Source organism: Gavialis gangeticus, unplaced genomic scaffold (genome assembly GCF_001723915.1).
Source record: "Gavialis gangeticus isolate Ggan-Ray unplaced genomic scaffold, GavGan_comp1, whole genome shotgun sequence".
In the NCBI taxonomy this organism is placed as follows: Eukaryota; Metazoa; Chordata; order Crocodylia; family Gavialidae; genus Gavialis; species Gavialis gangeticus.
In genome coordinates this window covers 1,329,621-1,345,915 of record NW_017729015.1, presented here as the reverse complement: position 1 = coordinate 1,345,915, position 16,295 = coordinate 1,329,621, and the positions used below count along the sequence as shown (strand labels likewise).

At 44.5% G+C, this 16,295-nt stretch overlaps 1 protein-coding gene across 2 annotated transcripts in view; it reads right to left on the bottom strand.

The window, feature by feature from the left end:
• CTPS1 (CTP synthase 1) overlaps nt 1–16,295 on the bottom strand; it is a 43,844-nt gene that overhangs the window by 19,716 nt on the left and 7,833 nt on the right. For both annotated transcript variants that reach the window (XM_019512119.1, XM_019512118.1), the window contains exons 2-9: nt 15,949–16,126; nt 14,930–15,100; nt 13,332–13,432; nt 10,311–10,427; nt 8,348–8,431; nt 8,009–8,089; nt 3,888–4,039; nt 1,145–1,277 (exon numbers count right to left, since the gene is read on the bottom strand). In XM_019512119.1, coding sequence (XP_019367664.1) covers nt 1,145–1,277; nt 3,888–4,039; nt 8,009–8,089; nt 8,348–8,431; nt 10,311–10,427; nt 13,332–13,432; nt 14,930–15,100; nt 15,949–16,114 — 1,005 coding nt within the window. In that variant the 5' untranslated portion in view covers nt 16,115–16,126. The remainder of the gene's footprint in view (nt 1–1,144; nt 1,278–3,887; nt 4,040–8,008; nt 8,090–8,347; nt 8,432–10,310; nt 10,428–13,331; nt 13,433–14,929; nt 15,101–15,948; nt 16,127–16,295) is intronic.

The following is a 16,295-nucleotide window of genomic DNA, read 5'->3' as shown; positions in this document are numbered from 1 at the left end:
AGCAGTACGGGGAATCTGGCTTGGCCAGAGACAGCAGCAACAGCACAGGTTCCTCCTCTGCCCAGCTCCCTGCCTTGCCCTGTCTCTTGCTAATAGGGAGAAGACACCAGAAGGAAGAATCTGAAAGCTGCTGCTGCTGTTCCTGTTGTATCCCTGCATGTACACTCTCCAAAACTACCAGCTGACGCAGGCATGGAGAGAGCCCCACAGCCGCTCCTGACCTGTGCAGCAGAGAGGCTGAGGCAATATACTGGTTCCTCCTTCCAACCTGCTCCTGGTCAGTGGGAGAGTTGGAGGGGGATGTGGGAGGAAGAGAAGGAGGAATCTGTGCACTGCTGAGCCCAGCTGCTCCTTGCAGTGTAGGGTAAGAAAGGCTCTGGGGCTCCCGTTGTGCCAGGATCAACTGGGGAAACAGGTAGAATAGTGGGTAGGTAGCAAAGCAAGTGGTGGGATGCAGACAGTGGAGGGGTAAGTGGTGGGGAAACAGACACAGGGGATGGGGTAAGTGGTGAAGGAGGCAGGCACTGGAAGCAAGGGGTGGGAGCAAGGCTGCCTGCTCCTCATTTCCCCACCACTTGCCCCAGTGCTCCTGCTGTCCCCATTGCCTGCCCTGCTGCTTACCTGCCACATTGCTGGGGATGAATTTAAGACACCCAATAATCAGATTGTAGACATGGAAAATTACAACAAATTTATAAAATTTCCCATGTCTAGAATCAAACTGGGGGGACCGTGTTAAATTCAAAGTCATCGTGGATTCAGGTAAATATGGCACCAGGTCAAATTATCACACAAAGAACTGCTTACAGTAACTGTTAAAGAAAAATTGTTCATTTAGAGTTCACTCAGAAACCCTTTCTGCTCTACCACAGCTTAAATGTGCAAGACAAAACATCTGAAGGAACCAATTCCTGCATCTGTATTGTGTAGGTGCCTCTATACTTGTAGAGTGGCAGGAGAGTTTCTTTGGTTGAAACTGCATGAATCATAACCGAGGGGCTGATGCCATAATCCAAGAAGAATGTTTCTGAATCATTCTGAAATCAAACGATTCAGCCAATATTGAGGTATGTCCTATGCAGTATTACCTACAACTACACATAATCAGGACTACCAATCTACTCAGGAAGGGAAGAATACATACTTTGATCTCAAGTTTGTGGTTGATGGCCAGGGCGGAATGTTCCAGAGCTTTAATGACAGATGCGTAAGAATCAGAGAATTTTGTGTATTTGCCAACAAGTGCAATGGAGCAGGTCTCTAGCAATCGGTCATACCTAGACACATAAAACCAAACAATAAGATGGCTTAGTATTAGTGACAACTGCAAGTACAAATAGCTTTTCAAAGTTTAGCCATTTCATTTAGGTGCATAAATGAGAGCTCTGCTCTTGAAAACTTGCAACCGGAGGTGCTGCCCACTTTGAAAATATGACCTTGTAGGGTCATCGTTCAGAATGAATGCAATAGTAATGAGGAACTAAATCTATCTGATAAGGGAAACGTGCTACTAAGCAGCTGTAAAGAATAACTCTGTGCAAGAGAATAAGTGATTACTCACCTTAGGTTTTGGATTTTCTTTGCACCTATTTTGTCCCCTGCTCCCTCCAATACTGCCTTAGTTGCACTAGATCCAAAACTATCAATAAGCTGCTAAAATTAAGGATCCAGAGATGAAAGCATGGTTTTGTTTACTTTCACCTTGCACAGTATCATGTTCCTCTACTCATCCTAGCACAGTTCACAACAGAAGCTGAAGGCATAGAAGGGCCTAAATCCCACCCAATTGACTACACATACAGATTTCTGAAGTTTGGCAGTAGAAAATGCTGCACATCAAACCTCATTACAGGATCTGAAAAGTCACTGGACTCTCTGGGCCTAATCCTAAATAGTCACAACTTGCAGCAAAGCTAAGAGTAACTGGAGGTGCTTATACCACCTTTGAAAAAACTCAGACCAAATATCAAGCTAAAAAATGGGTATATACATAATGCTATTTCAGGCATCCTGTTTTCAATGCACTGATACCAATTATTACAGGACTATGTGCATAACAGACTCCATTCAAGTTAGAGACTTTAATAATGGTATTTCTAAGTAGAAAAGATGCTGAGAGACCCCCCAGCTTTGAAACAAAAGCAGCAATAAATAGCCTGTGCCCTAAACATACTTCATTAATCATATTACAGACAATGGTGTTGTGAACACTATTTTGTTTTACCTGTGCAATCATACTTAGCTATATTCTAAAATCATATTCAATTCATTTTTCTCTATCCAGCTGATAAGTATACATTATCTTTATGAAATTCACTAGAAGTTGTTGTATGTTGAATCACACCAGTAAAATCCTGAAGTTAAATTTTAGTTTTCTTCCTCCTCTAGCTTTATAAAGCAGATCTACAAGATATTTTGCTTCCGACCAAACAAGCAGAACACTGGTTATGTCAGCAGCCACTCTCACCTGCAATGGAGCAACAAGTGAGCTTCTAAAAGGTAAGCTCTGTTTAGCACTTAGAGTATTATTACATTTACCATTTTCTTGTATATAAGAATAATATGCAGTACTGAAAGTTTCAAAAAATATTTGATTGCTGACTAAAGTCAGTCCCATCAATTTGCCAGGGACCAGCTCTCTGTTATCTCTGGGTGTTTATACATGCACTCAGGGTGGAGCGGCAATGCTTTAATTAGAGCAGCTCTGAGAGGTTTGGGGGGGGGGAGGAACTGCTGTAAAATATGCAGCAGCTGTTATGTTCTGTAGCAATGTTTAGGGACCTCCTTAAATCATGGTTTTGTGATATCCACAGAAACCACGAAAAACAAGTGTTTCCACAATCACAGCAAAAAACAGTGTTTCTCACAATTTTGTACAAAATCACCTCCAAAAAATAAAAGCTTACTGGAATAAAAAAAAAGCTCAGCAAACCCTGCAGCCTTAGAGCACATGGTTTGAGAGAGAGAGCTACAGAGGAGCTAAGCTAGTAATGCAGACGCAGCCAAGGTGCCACTCAGGAAAGCGACAGGGTTTCTGCACCATCTTTTAGTCAGCCAGGGGTAATAATGCAATCTAAAGACGAGTGATTAGCCTTTCTGCCAATCAATGGTGAGAGGTGGAACCACATGAATTCGCAGCCCTCTCAACCACTCAGTGGCAAAGGCTGGGACTGCCTGAAGGGCAGCCCTCTTGGCTAACCAGTGGTGAGGGGCGGGACTGCTCCTGGGGTTCCATGGCCAATCAGCAGCATGGGGGGGGGCGGGCGCGCCTCACTGTGAAAAATCACGAATATGGCAGTGGTTGCTGTAACTGGCCTTTAAAATTGCCCACCTGCCTCCTTGATTTTAGTAGGTCCCTACTCATCCAGGTTTGAAGTTGGAGCAATTTTGCTACACTTGTATTGCTGTTAGCATGTTACAGGTGCTGTCCCCTCCTAATCAGAGAATGGGTGCACATGTGCATTTGTCCAAACCCACACATTACACTCTCAGGGAACTGCTCCTTTGTTGAGCTGGATTATAGGAGTGCAATAATGATTTTACTGTAGCTATACTTCTATCGAGGCATGCTTTGGAGTCTCTGGTATGCTTTCATACAACTGGTCCACTTAGAAAAACCCAGACCACGAATTCCTGTTCATCTTTAAGCATCTTTAATGCTAAGAGCACAAAATCCAATTTCAAAGTCAGCTAATAAACTGCCCAATTGGATCCAATACTGTTTTTTTTTTTTTTCCTTTTTCTCTTTCTTAATAGTTAAATAGGTAGAAACATGATGCAATCTTGTGAAAAAATAACCCAAAATGGGCATTAGAGTAACCATTCCCATTGACCACCAAAGCAGGTGCAGGATCTGACCTCAAATGATTTCCTGTGGTGGAGCTCACCTGTCAGCCATCTCTTTCCATTTCATAAGCATCCTTCTGGGCTGTTTCTCAACAGGAAGATCAAGCCTACGTCGAAAGTAATCAACAACTCCCTGCTCCTCTAGTAACAAAGGAACCCGGTAGATGGAAGAGACGTCATGAACACAAATAACCTGTTCATAATATAGAAGGTTTATTAAAATGTATACACATGAGCACTCAACTGACTGTATAGAGACAACAGGGCATCAGACACTCCTGCTTTAGAGGCGCACCAATACGTTGGTCCAATATTGGATTGGTACCAATATAAAGAATATTGGCTGTATTGGAAATTGGCCTGATGCAGCCAATAATTTGGCCGATAAATGCTTGTGCATGTGGGCAGCTGCAGCACAACACTTAGGCAGTGAGGAGCAAAGCCGGCAGCATGGAGAGCTGTCTGTGCGCAGCTAGTCAGTCCATTGTGCTGGAAGGGGACAGGGAAGGCAAACTGCAGGGCAGTGGGGGGCAGATCAACATCCCCTGCAGTGAGGGAGGGAGCAAAGGCAGGTGCTGCCCAGCCAGGGCAGGGCATGCGATGGAGCCATGGCTCATCTGGGCAGTGGGGGAAAGAGGGAGCAGCTCCTGCCACTGCTTGCACTCCAAGAAGTCACAAGCAGGGAGGAGGCATGTCCCCCAGACCTGTGCAGGGCAGGGCGGGGCGTGGTAGGCAGGCTGCAGCTGCAGACTGGAGCCAGGGTTGTGCTGGGCTCTTCTCGGCAGGGGCTGGGCTCAGGGAGGGAGCTGCAGCCACCCAAAATTTCACTGTAGCTCTGCTCCTGGTGCTGCTGCATGCCCAGAGCCCCAGCTCTTCCTGGCGTGTGGATGGAGGCGGGGCATTGAGCCAGCACTGCACTAGGCACATGGCAGCGGCACTGGGAGCAGGGCCACAGTGAAATCTGGAGTGGTTGCAGCCACCTCCGTAGCCCCCACCCTGAGCCCAGCCTCCACCAAGAACAGCCTGGAGCAGCCCCAGCTCTAGCCCACAGACGCAGCCTGCCCGCGCTGCCCAGATCTGGGGGTACATGCCCCCCCCCGGTGCACTCTCAGAGTGCAGGAAGCAGCAGGATCCGTCTGCCTCTCCCCCGCTAAGTTGCGGCTCCATCCTGCACCCTGCCCTGCTGCAGCTGGGCAGTACCTGTGCCTGTCCCCTCCCTCACTGTGGGGGGCATTGATCTGCCCCCCTGTACTCCTTCCCTCCCTCTTCCCCTTCCACCACAACAGACTTACAGCTGCATGCAGCTGGTATCAGAAATCAAATCAGTATCAGCCAATATGCCTCCTTAAAAATCGACTATTGGTATCGGCCCCCACAAATCTCTATTGGTGCACCCCTATCCTGCTTCTTTCCACTTCAAGGAGAAAACTGCATCATTCAAAAACCACTGAAAAGTACTAGAGGTACTATTGGTACCACTGGAGGTACTATTTTGAAAAAGTGTTGTATTAATTCAGTTCTGAGTGAATGTGTGTGAGCTTCACACTACACCTTGTGGCTGTCTCAATACAGGTTACAGACTGAATGGGACATCAAGAGTGAATTCAGCTCCCTTCTTTTACCCACCTATTTTAAGATCACAAGGTCTCTGGGATATGGGCTATCTTATTTTAAGATTATAGTCCCCAGATCAATTGGGCTCTCCATGTACAGTCGTACAAACTAAGTAGTAGTTGATCTCTTCAAGCAGGAATGAAGCATGTAAATGGGGCAACACTGGGAAGCTAGCACTACAGTCATCATCAATACAGAATTTCAGTTTGCAGGTTGTCACTTGGGAAATATTATAAGAACTGTTTCAAAATGGTTATTTTACAACTAATCAAACTACTCTTACATCTGTAAAAAGAATTAATTTCAATCTTTCTGATCCACTGAAAAAAAAGAAAGGAATTTTGGTCACATAGTATTTGTCCACCATGACTTTGACTGCACTTAAAACTTCTTAAAGTGTACTGATACCACTTCACGGACTCAAGCAGAAACTGATTTTAATTATTTGCAGAAAAAGTAGTAAGTAGCAATCAATTCTGTTCATATGGCAAAAAGCGTTCAGTCTGCAAGGATGATGGTTAGAAATGTGGCTATGTAAAAAAAAAAGGCACTCATTTATTATTTTTCTGAAAAATTAATTCAATTTACTTCCATGTAACTTGAAAGGTAATACATATAGATTCTATTCTGGTTTAGACATCAGTATAATTGTTTATTAAGGTCTAACCGAGGAACTTACATCAGTGACGATGATAACGAAACAGTGACAGCAACTGGACTTTGCAATGAACTTTAGAAACCCTCTCTGTAAGCTAGACAATCTTACTTGAATTCCCCGAGACAAAAACATGGCACCCTCCAATTATGAAAATGAAACTTCAAAGACCACAACTAGACTTAAAGATTCTAACACTTGCAAAAGTTCATTTTCAGAGTCTAGCTTCTTTCCATCTATATTCAATGACCCGTCTCCAGCAAATAACATTTCCATATAATTTAAACTATGTGTTTCTTGAGTGCCAACATCCTGTTTGCACAAAAGAAAAACAAATATATACCAAACAGAATTCAGTTTTCCAGTATAGCTTCTTTTTATGAAATGAATAAGTCAAATGGATGGGAAGATATGGAACATTAGATAAAGTATTGTGTGAGGAGCAGTGTGCAACGCACTCAAATCACAATAACTCAATTTAGGGCAAGTAAGTTTTTGGCTCTAAACAATGATGTTAAAAGGCACAATTTTCCCAAGGTATAGAACAAATTTGAAAGGTTTGCAAGCTTTTGGGTACAAACATCCCAAAGGTTTCTGTTAACAAGAATTTTTCCAACTATTTTAGTTGATCTAATAAAAGATATCGGATTTACCTAAAGAACCTTGTCTGCCTTTGGGAAATAATTTCCACAAATTAGACAAGTGATTCGCAGCCAGCGTGCTGGGGCACCCTGCGATGCTGCTGTAAGACGCAAGGAGATGAGTAAGGTGTTAGGAGATAGGAAGATAAATTAAGCAGATAAGAGTAGGCTCACGCTTGTCCCTGCCTGAATGATTCCCCATCCCTACTGCCAGACCCTTCTGCAAGGAAATAAGTATTGTAATCTACAAGTAAGTTTTTGAACCTGACTGGTACTCAATTCACAAAAGTTATCAAGGGGTGCACCTTGAATCCAATGAGGGGGTGTCTCAAGTGTAACGGGGCTGAGAATCGAGAGAGAGAAGCGAAGTTTCGATTGCCGATTCGATTTGGAGGAAATTTGGCCCAATTTGTTGGCCATATCTCTGAATCTAAAATGAATCGGGAGACCAATAAAAAGGTCCGAATTGATTTGGAAGAGATTCGGAGATTTGGTCACTCCCCACTCGCCAACACAGAGAGCAGGACCCAGGCTTCATGCTGGTAAGTAAGGGGTGGCGAGTGACCATGGGAGGACCCCCATCAGGCCCCATCCCCTGCCTGCTCCCTCAGCCCCATCAATGGCTGCCCCACCCAGCCCCAGCATCCTGACACTTTACAAAAAAGCCCCGCATTCATCGGCTGCTACAGCAGCCATCAGGGCTTCTGGGGGCTCGTGGCAGAGCCGCCCACGCAGTGAAGGGATCGCCCCTCTGCCTAGCAGGAGCCAGTGAGTGCAGGGGAGTTTTTTTGGTTTTTTTTTTTGGTTTTTTGTTTTTTTTTTTGTTTTTTTTTAAGTGCTGGGACATGGGGGCCAAGTGAGGCAGCCACTGATGGGGCTGGGAAAGCGGGCGGGAGATGTGGCCTGTTTGATTAGGAGATTCAGCTAAATCAATTCAGAACAGTGATTCAAAATCACCGAATTGAATCGCTGTCCCCCAAAATCAGCCAAATCTTAATCCAAAGCAAAAAGTAGGCGATTCACACAAGCCTAGAATTTATCTCTAAGTTTTATATGTTTTAAGACTATATACAAAGGACAAACAGTTGGATCCATTTTTCTAGTTAAGACACATAGCCATGAGAGAAAAGCTGTAAGCTTCAAAGGAATTGTTGCCCACAGCATTTGTGTTGCTTGCAGCATTGTGCTGCCTGCAGCACTGAGCAGCAGGAGTGCCGGCTATAGAAAAGGTAGAGAGGTCAATGATCTTTACCTGCTCTGGTTCTACGTGACAGAACATGGAGATCTTCTCCTTTACAGACGTATCCAGCGGGGTGGAACATCTACACACAATCTAGCACAGAAAGCAGCAACATGAAGGTTGTAATGTAAAACTCAGAAATTCATTTGCCCAGTTACTAAAAACAACCATTTTTAGTGTCAAGTTCCCACTGCTTGGGGAAAACGTGCTGCATGATTTTAAAGTGTATTACTTCTATTGTACCATCAATATGCAGCAGAAGCCTGTCACCCAAGGCTTGATTTGTATCACAAAGGTTGTCACAGGGTATCAGCACCACTCCTTAGTTGAATGCAAAAATGCAAAACTTACTAGGTCTGGGGAGAGCCCAAGTCCTCTGAGCTCACGGACACTGTTCTGGGTGGGCTTTGTCTTCTGCTCTCCTGTAGAACTTGGCTAGCAATCAGAGAAGAATTTGGAGAAGCAATCAGAGAAGGAATCTATTATCATACTAATGTTGATAGGTAAATATACAGAATTCAATTGTAAAGCTCTTACATCTCCAGGAACCACAGGGGATATGAATCATAGGTAGGGATCTACTTAAAGCACATGGAGGGGAAGTAAAAATTACAGACCACTCATGGTGCCCAGTGCCATTTTCAGGGTCTTTTCATGGCAAGCACTCCTTCCCACCCCCTGCTGATAGGCCGAGAAAGCTGCCTTTCATGCAGCCCCACCTCTCACCACTGATTGGCAGAGAGGGGCAGGGCCACACGAAAGGCCAATCAGTGGTGAAGGAAGAAAGGGGCAGCCACCATCTTGGCTGCTCTCTTTCATGTCGGTGGCTCCCCGCCTGGTGGGCTGTGAGGCCAGGCTGCTGGCTCATAGGGAAAGTCATTTTTCAAAAACTGCAAAATCATGAATTACGTAGATCCCTAATCATAGGTCAGGGATCCTTGGTTTATGGGATAGTATTTGTAACAAGCATTTTTTCCTCTCATTTCTGACATTTTAAGTACCAAAAGTAAGCAAGCAAAGACCAAACTGCCCAACATCTACATAAGCAGTTATGCAGAGTGGCTGGGGAAGAGACTGTAGCTAGGCAGGAACCTGAGGTTTCTTTTACTGCACAGCTGGAGGAAACAGGAAAAGAAAATTTCGTTGCGCCCCATTCCAGTAATTCATAATTAACTGGCTAGTTAAATTCCACCCTAATATCTACATCCAACAGGATGAGATAAACACATAAGCTGGATAGATCAGCCCCAATTAAATAAATGGCATTAACAATATCAGCTGCCAGTATGCTTCACAGTTAGGAAGACTGTCCAGTAACTTCAAAATAAGGCAGCTGTGCACATATTTGAGCAACCAAAGCATATCATATGCTGGTCTGGGGTCTAAACAATGGAATTTATAAAGAGGCCACAAGAGACTATGTTTTAATTTTTCCGCTTTATCTTCACTTGGAGTGACGTCTTAGAAACTTATATACGTTTCCTTTCTTTACACATTTAGTGCATAAGATTTTTTTCATTCCCTTTCTTACAAAGCCTATCAATGTTTCCCTTGCTTCTTTGATTCTCACCTGTATCAGTGATTTCACTAATTCCACTGTAGCTTTAGCATGATGTGTTATAGGAATTTTAAAAGGAATTAGATGGCAATCAGTGAGTTTACATGATCTTAAAGTGTCAAGCCTTCCTAGTGAGTGAGTTGGTTTGATTAAATATGCAAGGCATGTTAAAAACACTCAAAGAAATCATCCAATACATTTTATGAATCTAATACAATGCGGAATCCAGGAAAAAGACACAGGCAGGGAGAGATGCTACTAAAGGGGCCAAATAAGAACACTACAATCCACTTCTCATTACACTGGTGCAGGCAACACAAAATGCAAAGTAAAGAGGCTATAGAATTTAACTACTCTAGCAGGTAAGCATTTTACACCTATTGTGCAGAACTATAAAAAAGCTTGTAGGGTGCACAGAAATAGAAAATTTGGCTCTTAGACAAAAACTACATTTTAAGATTAAAGATGTACATAATATTTCAAATGGAGCAGCAAAAATAAAACAGAAGAGATGTAGAACTTTTACATTTACTGAAACTCCCAGTTATAGACAACAAAACGGCATTTCGTGGAAGGATCTAGATGCTGTGGGTTAGTTTTGGTCATACTTCTATATATACTGCATATACATTATTATATACAAAACATACAGGTACCTTTCAATGCACAGGCATATTTACTACATTTCCAGACACATTTATAAAATAACTCTTAATGAGAGGAAACACCATCAATCACATCTTTCCAGGACCTTACCTGGGGTACTAGACTGACATGAATATTACAGAAATTCTCTCGTTTGGCTTTGAACTGGAACTGGCGGAAAGCTTCAATGAAGGGCATACTTTCTATATCTCCTACTGTCCCACCAAGCTAAAGGAGAAAGCAAATCATTTAGGATTTAAAAAGTGGCATCAAGTTCCCTACAACTGATTTTCCCAGCATTTGCTTTCTGGCACCAACTCTGTACTTTGTAGAGTGCAGCTACATCAGTGCTATTCTATGCAGCACTGGAATTTTTGCTTTGGTCCATTAGCAAGACACAAAATATGGGAACTTCACTGCACTTTTTATGAGTCTGGCCAACTGAGAGCCCCTAAGATCTCCACGTTCTTCATTATACCCAACTAATATTTTTCTCCAATAATGTTCTCTTCTCGGGAGACTGAAGAGAAGCACTAACCTACAAATTCAACACTTCTCCCAAGTCTAATACGTATGGACATTAACACATAGTTACAGTCTACCCTGGAACTGAGCTCCAAGCAGAAAGGGCTAGACCGGGGTGGGCAATTATTTCAGTTGGAGGGCCATTTAATGAGTTTTGGTGAGCTGTCGAGGGCTGCAAGGGTAGTCCCGTGCCTTGACAGGTGCCCTGCCCCCTGGTCACTCCCCCAACCTTTGCCACTGGAAGTCCCTCCCCTTGGCCCTGGAAGTACTCCTTTTGGGAATAAGGGGTTTGCCATCTTGGAACTGGAAAAAAACAACCCAAATCATATACTAAAAATCAAAACATCTATTATAACATGTTTTACGTCAAAAATATTTTTGTCCTTATTTACATGTGTTTACATAGTGTATATAGAGACAATAACATAGTAACTCAAAAGTCTTACTCTTCTATATTGTGTGTGGGGGAGTGTGGCTGGGGGAGTGGATGCATGTGCAAAGGAGTGTGGGGGCCGTAGATATGTGCCATGTGGGTGTGTATCTGTGAGCAGGTGTGGGGGTTGTATGGGGGGATGTGTGGGCAGTGCAAGGTATGGGGCAGGGTGTGGAGGTCTGGTGGAGTGTGCATGTGGGAGCCCCCTACATGCGCACACAGCCCCTCCCTCCCATAGCGCACAGCCACCACTGCCACCAAGGGCAACAGTAGCAGCTGCAGTAGCAGGAGGTGCTCGTGGCCCACACAGGCAGAGCCCTCCAGTGGTTCACACCTCTGGCCACTTCTTGGAACTGCATGTGGCTGTGAGGAACGGGCCAGCCAGGCATACCCATCTCTATCATACAGGGCTCCCTGCATCTCATGTGCAGCTCCTGGGACCCAGCCAGAGCTGTGCGCTGCAGGGAGAGCCCTGCACAACGGAGCCGGCAGCCTGGCCCCGCTTCCTGCCACCTCGTGCAGCTTCCCAGACTCCACCAGGAACCAGGGAGTGGAACCATCCTCGCTCCATCACACAGGGCTCCCTGCCACTTCCGGCGAAGTCCCCACAGCTACATCTGGCAGCAGGGAGCAGCAAACAACACTGGCTCTATTGTGTGGGGCTTCCCTGTGGTGGTGCACAAATCCCAGGGGCTGCACGAGTTGAGAGGAGCGCTGTGTGATGGAACTGCAGTGACCTGGGCTCTGTGCTCCTACCATCCTGCTGGGTATGAGGCATTGTGCTCCCACCCAGCTGCCACTTCCCTACCCTCAGAGTGCTGCAGCAGAGACACAAGGAGGAGCCACTGGAAGCCTGGGGAGCTGAGCAGTTTCCTGGGCAGCTGCAGCAGAAGCTGCCTCGAAGCCGTGTGCTAGCCTGGGCCTTCCCACACACAAGGGTGGGAGTGCATCACACTGCCCCAGTGGGAATGGACGGGGCTCAGCCCCATTCTGAGCACAGCAGGGGCAGCTGCGGTGTGGGTTGGACAAGATACGATTAATTGGTGGCCACCTGCCTGCAAGCCAGATTAAATAGTCTGGTGGGCTGGACTTGGCCTGCAGGCTGCATTTTGCCCACCCCTGGGATAGACCCACAAGTAAGTGACACTTCACTGCCACTAAAGACACCCAAGTCCAAAATTCAGTCCCAAAAGGCAGCCCTTTAACTGCTGCCTAACATTCATAGGTATCTGTTTCCATTAGTAAAATTCCTTAGACTCCTACATGTCTTTTTGGCCATTTTCAGCAGCATCAAAAACTTGACAGTGCTCAAGTCAGACACTCCTAGGTGCACCTAGAAACCTGTACAGATTCATCACCCAGACCAATCCACCATGGATGACTCCTGGGGAGAGGTCCAGTTGGCACTCTCAGGGCACCAGTTCAGGTCTCACAACAGAAATGCCACGAGGTGTACAGCCCTCACGTTCCTTTACCTATTGGCTAAGTGCCTAAAGCACTCATCCAGGAGGTGAGGGTTCAAGTCCCTGCTCTGCTTAAGGGGATTTGAACTGCATCTCCAACTCCCAAATGAATGGTTTCTTTCTTCCTGTTGAACCCATCTCACACTGTATGGAATAACTGCATATCCACTGAGCCAAAGAGAACATGCAAGTGTGAATATGACACTAAAGACTCATGGCTTGATCACTCACCTATGCTGGGGAAGAAATGAGTTTCAGTGCAAGTATTTTATACTAGAAAATTGATTACAAGTTTCATTCATTCACTATAACATTCACTGAAGTAGAAACTGGGACCCAGCTGTGTTTTGGGAGGCTTAGGTACTTAAAATTGGAATAGAGACTTCAGGTTTGTGAATCCTAAACACAGCCAGGCATTTCCTTATAGCCTGAATTTCCAATTCACCAGCTTAAGTAGCTACCTCCTCAGTTCTGGGGAAAAAATGAGCTGCTGCAACAATGATACCTGAGACTCTTTATGGATTTAGCCCAAAGAAACCAAAAATACCACTACCATAGTAAAAACCTGGCATATACACAAAGATTTATTTTTAAACTGTCCCAAACAATAATGTGAAAAATGTTATATTAATGGAAGATATTGTCTGTGGAGTTTACCTGCCAGTAGTTAGTAAAGTTTACTCCAAATTTAGTAAGAAAAATGCTACAAACCTCAATCACACACACTTGGGGTTCAATGCCATCTTCATCTACAGGGATCTGTGCCTGTCTCATTACCCATTCCTGTATGGCATCTGTGATGTGAGGGACAACTATAACAGATAAGGCAAAAGGTTAAAACTATTCCAATCTCTAACTCATCTCTGATCAAACTACTGAGAATTGTCTCTCACACATCAACCACTGATCAGTTGAAGCATTTCGGATTAGAAGTGATAATTACTGCTACAACTTCCTAATAAGATCACTTGGCTAGACATATATTCCTGCTTCAGTTTAGATGCTTGTAAGTGATGATTTAGGTGCCAGTTTCCAACAGACACTACTACAGGCAGAGTATCATTTTAGAACTCTCTATACCATTTTATGCAAACCAGTGATGTTGTTAGAAAGGAAAAAAGACTGGCTATTCACAAAGAATGCAGCTTTCTTACTGGAAAGACAAGGATGGATAATTAGTTTTAGATGGTGCTAGATTGTATTAGCCTGATTACAAACTACCTCCATGTTTTCAGGTTCAGTTTTGGAAAATAGAGGCCCTATCTCTGATGCTACAAGCTGATAACAACACATGAAGACCTTGAACTGCTACTGCCCTCACAAAATCCCACCAGAATCAAATAATCAAGAAAAACCAAAAGGGTTGAAAGGATTAAAATACCAACAGAAAAGCTGCTCTGTATAAATTTCTATAAATAAAATCTAAAATGTCTAAATATATATCAAAAATCTAGAAATATATTTTACCATAGGCACCAAAGTATTGTGGGGATAAGAAATGAGATTATTTCAGGGGCCTCCATACAAGTAGGATGCAACTCTTAAACCATTTTTAGAGGGGGAAAATGGTCATTTTATAATCAAAACAGCGCAGTAATTTATTATGACGACCAAAAAAAAAAAAAAAAACACATGACCACCTTAGACCTATAACAAGATGCAAGTAATTCACAAACACATTAGTCTAAGGGTCTATTTATACTTAGAGCAATACAACTGCCTTTTTTAGACAAAACCTATACAGTTAAAAGAGGTCTGCTCTCCTTGTGTGAACACAGTTCTCAGTATAAGTGTTTTACACTGATATTTCATTTTTCCTTATGGGAAGGGGAATGATTACAGTCAATGCCTGTGAACAGGGACTTATTTGTGCCATGGTGTGCTGTCGTTCCCAAGCAGTTGTTGCTGTTATATGAAAAATAGGAATTATTGTGGGTGCTATCTTTTATTGGACCAACTGTACAGTTGGTATTCACCCAGGCAAAACTTTTGGTATCACAGTACCCTTCCTCAGACATCATTTGAACACACAGCACAGAAAATGTTCTTGGGAAAATGTAACTGATAAGACCAAGTGTTGCAACTGAGTGTTGAATGTATAACTGCATTCACTTTAGGGCTTGTAATCCAGACTCAGTCAAAAAAAAAAAAGACCTACCCTAAATAGTTATAGAAATACAGTCTAGGCTAAACCAAATAATTAAAAAGAATAGCCTGTGTAACTCAGATTGTTCCTGACCCAGAAATATTCAGAACAGTGGGAGATTAAGGTTTATATTTACTAGTGGCAAAAGCAAAGTATGCATTACCTTGGACTGTTTTGCCCAGGTAATCTCCTTTTCTCTCTTTATTGATCACATATTGATAGATCTTCCCAGTGGTCAGATTATTGTCCTTAGTGAGACGGATATCAAGGAAGCGTTCGTAGTTACCCAGATCCAGGTCCACCTCTCCTCCATCATCTAACACAAACACCTCGCCTGCAGCAAACGCCAAAATGCAGAAGTCAGCTACACAAAGTACATTTAAGCAAGCTGTTATTCCCTTTCTCCGCCCCCCCACCCCAAAGACAGCTGAAAGAGCTCAATGTAATTAGACAGCTTCTTGGCACACTCCCTTCTACAAAAAAAAATGGAATAACTAATAAAAAAGACTACAGAGCGAACAGTGGAATAGGATTAAATTGTTAAAGAATTAATCCCTGCATGGGATGTACATGTCAGAGAAGATCCTGCATTTATTAACAGGGGCGTAAAACTAAAAAACAAAGCCTTTGAAACCAGGCCCTCTGAAGTCAGTACCCCCAATATCACTTTAATGAACGTGTGGAGGCATTTGCCATCCTAGCGTGGTGATCCACGACAAAAATTTAGGTGGTGCCAAATTTCACTCGGCATACGCCGACTGCCATGAGACTGCATTTTGTAGGCTTTAAGGAAACGGGGAGATTCTCTTTACAGCTGAGTAGCTCACGACATGCGTAGGACACATCTGTTTGCAGACCACACCGTTACCACCTGCTTCATCTTCTCAAGCATTCGGGTTTTTTTGCTTTTTTTAAATGAATGAACACACGGTGCCCCAGCTCGGCTGCGCCAAGAGCCGAACCCCACCTCATCCACCACGAGGGGCTAATCAGCAAATACGTCGCTAGCTCCCGACATCAGAGACGCTCGTCTCCGAGGCACCGGAATTAGCGGCTGTTCAATTTCAAACTCTTTCCCGGGGACGTGCCGCGAAAACGGGCACGGACATCTCCCCGCTCCTCCAGCGAGAAACGCGAGCCCCCGCCGGCCGCAGCCAAACGAAACCCGTCTCCTTGGCGCACCGTGCTCGTAGGGAGAGAAGGTCCCTGCGTCGATGTTAATATACGGGTCGATTTTAATGGAGGTGACGTGCAAGCCGCACGATTTCAGGATAGTCCCGATGCTGCTGGCGATGATCCCCTTCCCAACCCCCGAGATGACCCCGCCGGTGACCAGAATGTACTTCATTGGTCTGCGGGCCTGGAAAACGAAACACGCCGTGTGTCAGGCGCAGGCTGGCAAGGGGACACCGGGTGTGGGGTCGGGCGCGTTGCACAGGGGGAGTTCGCAGAAACACACGGGACCAGAAACACGCGGGAGCTCCCCCCGCCCCGGGAGCGTGGTCCAGTCCGGAACGCGCTCCCCCCAC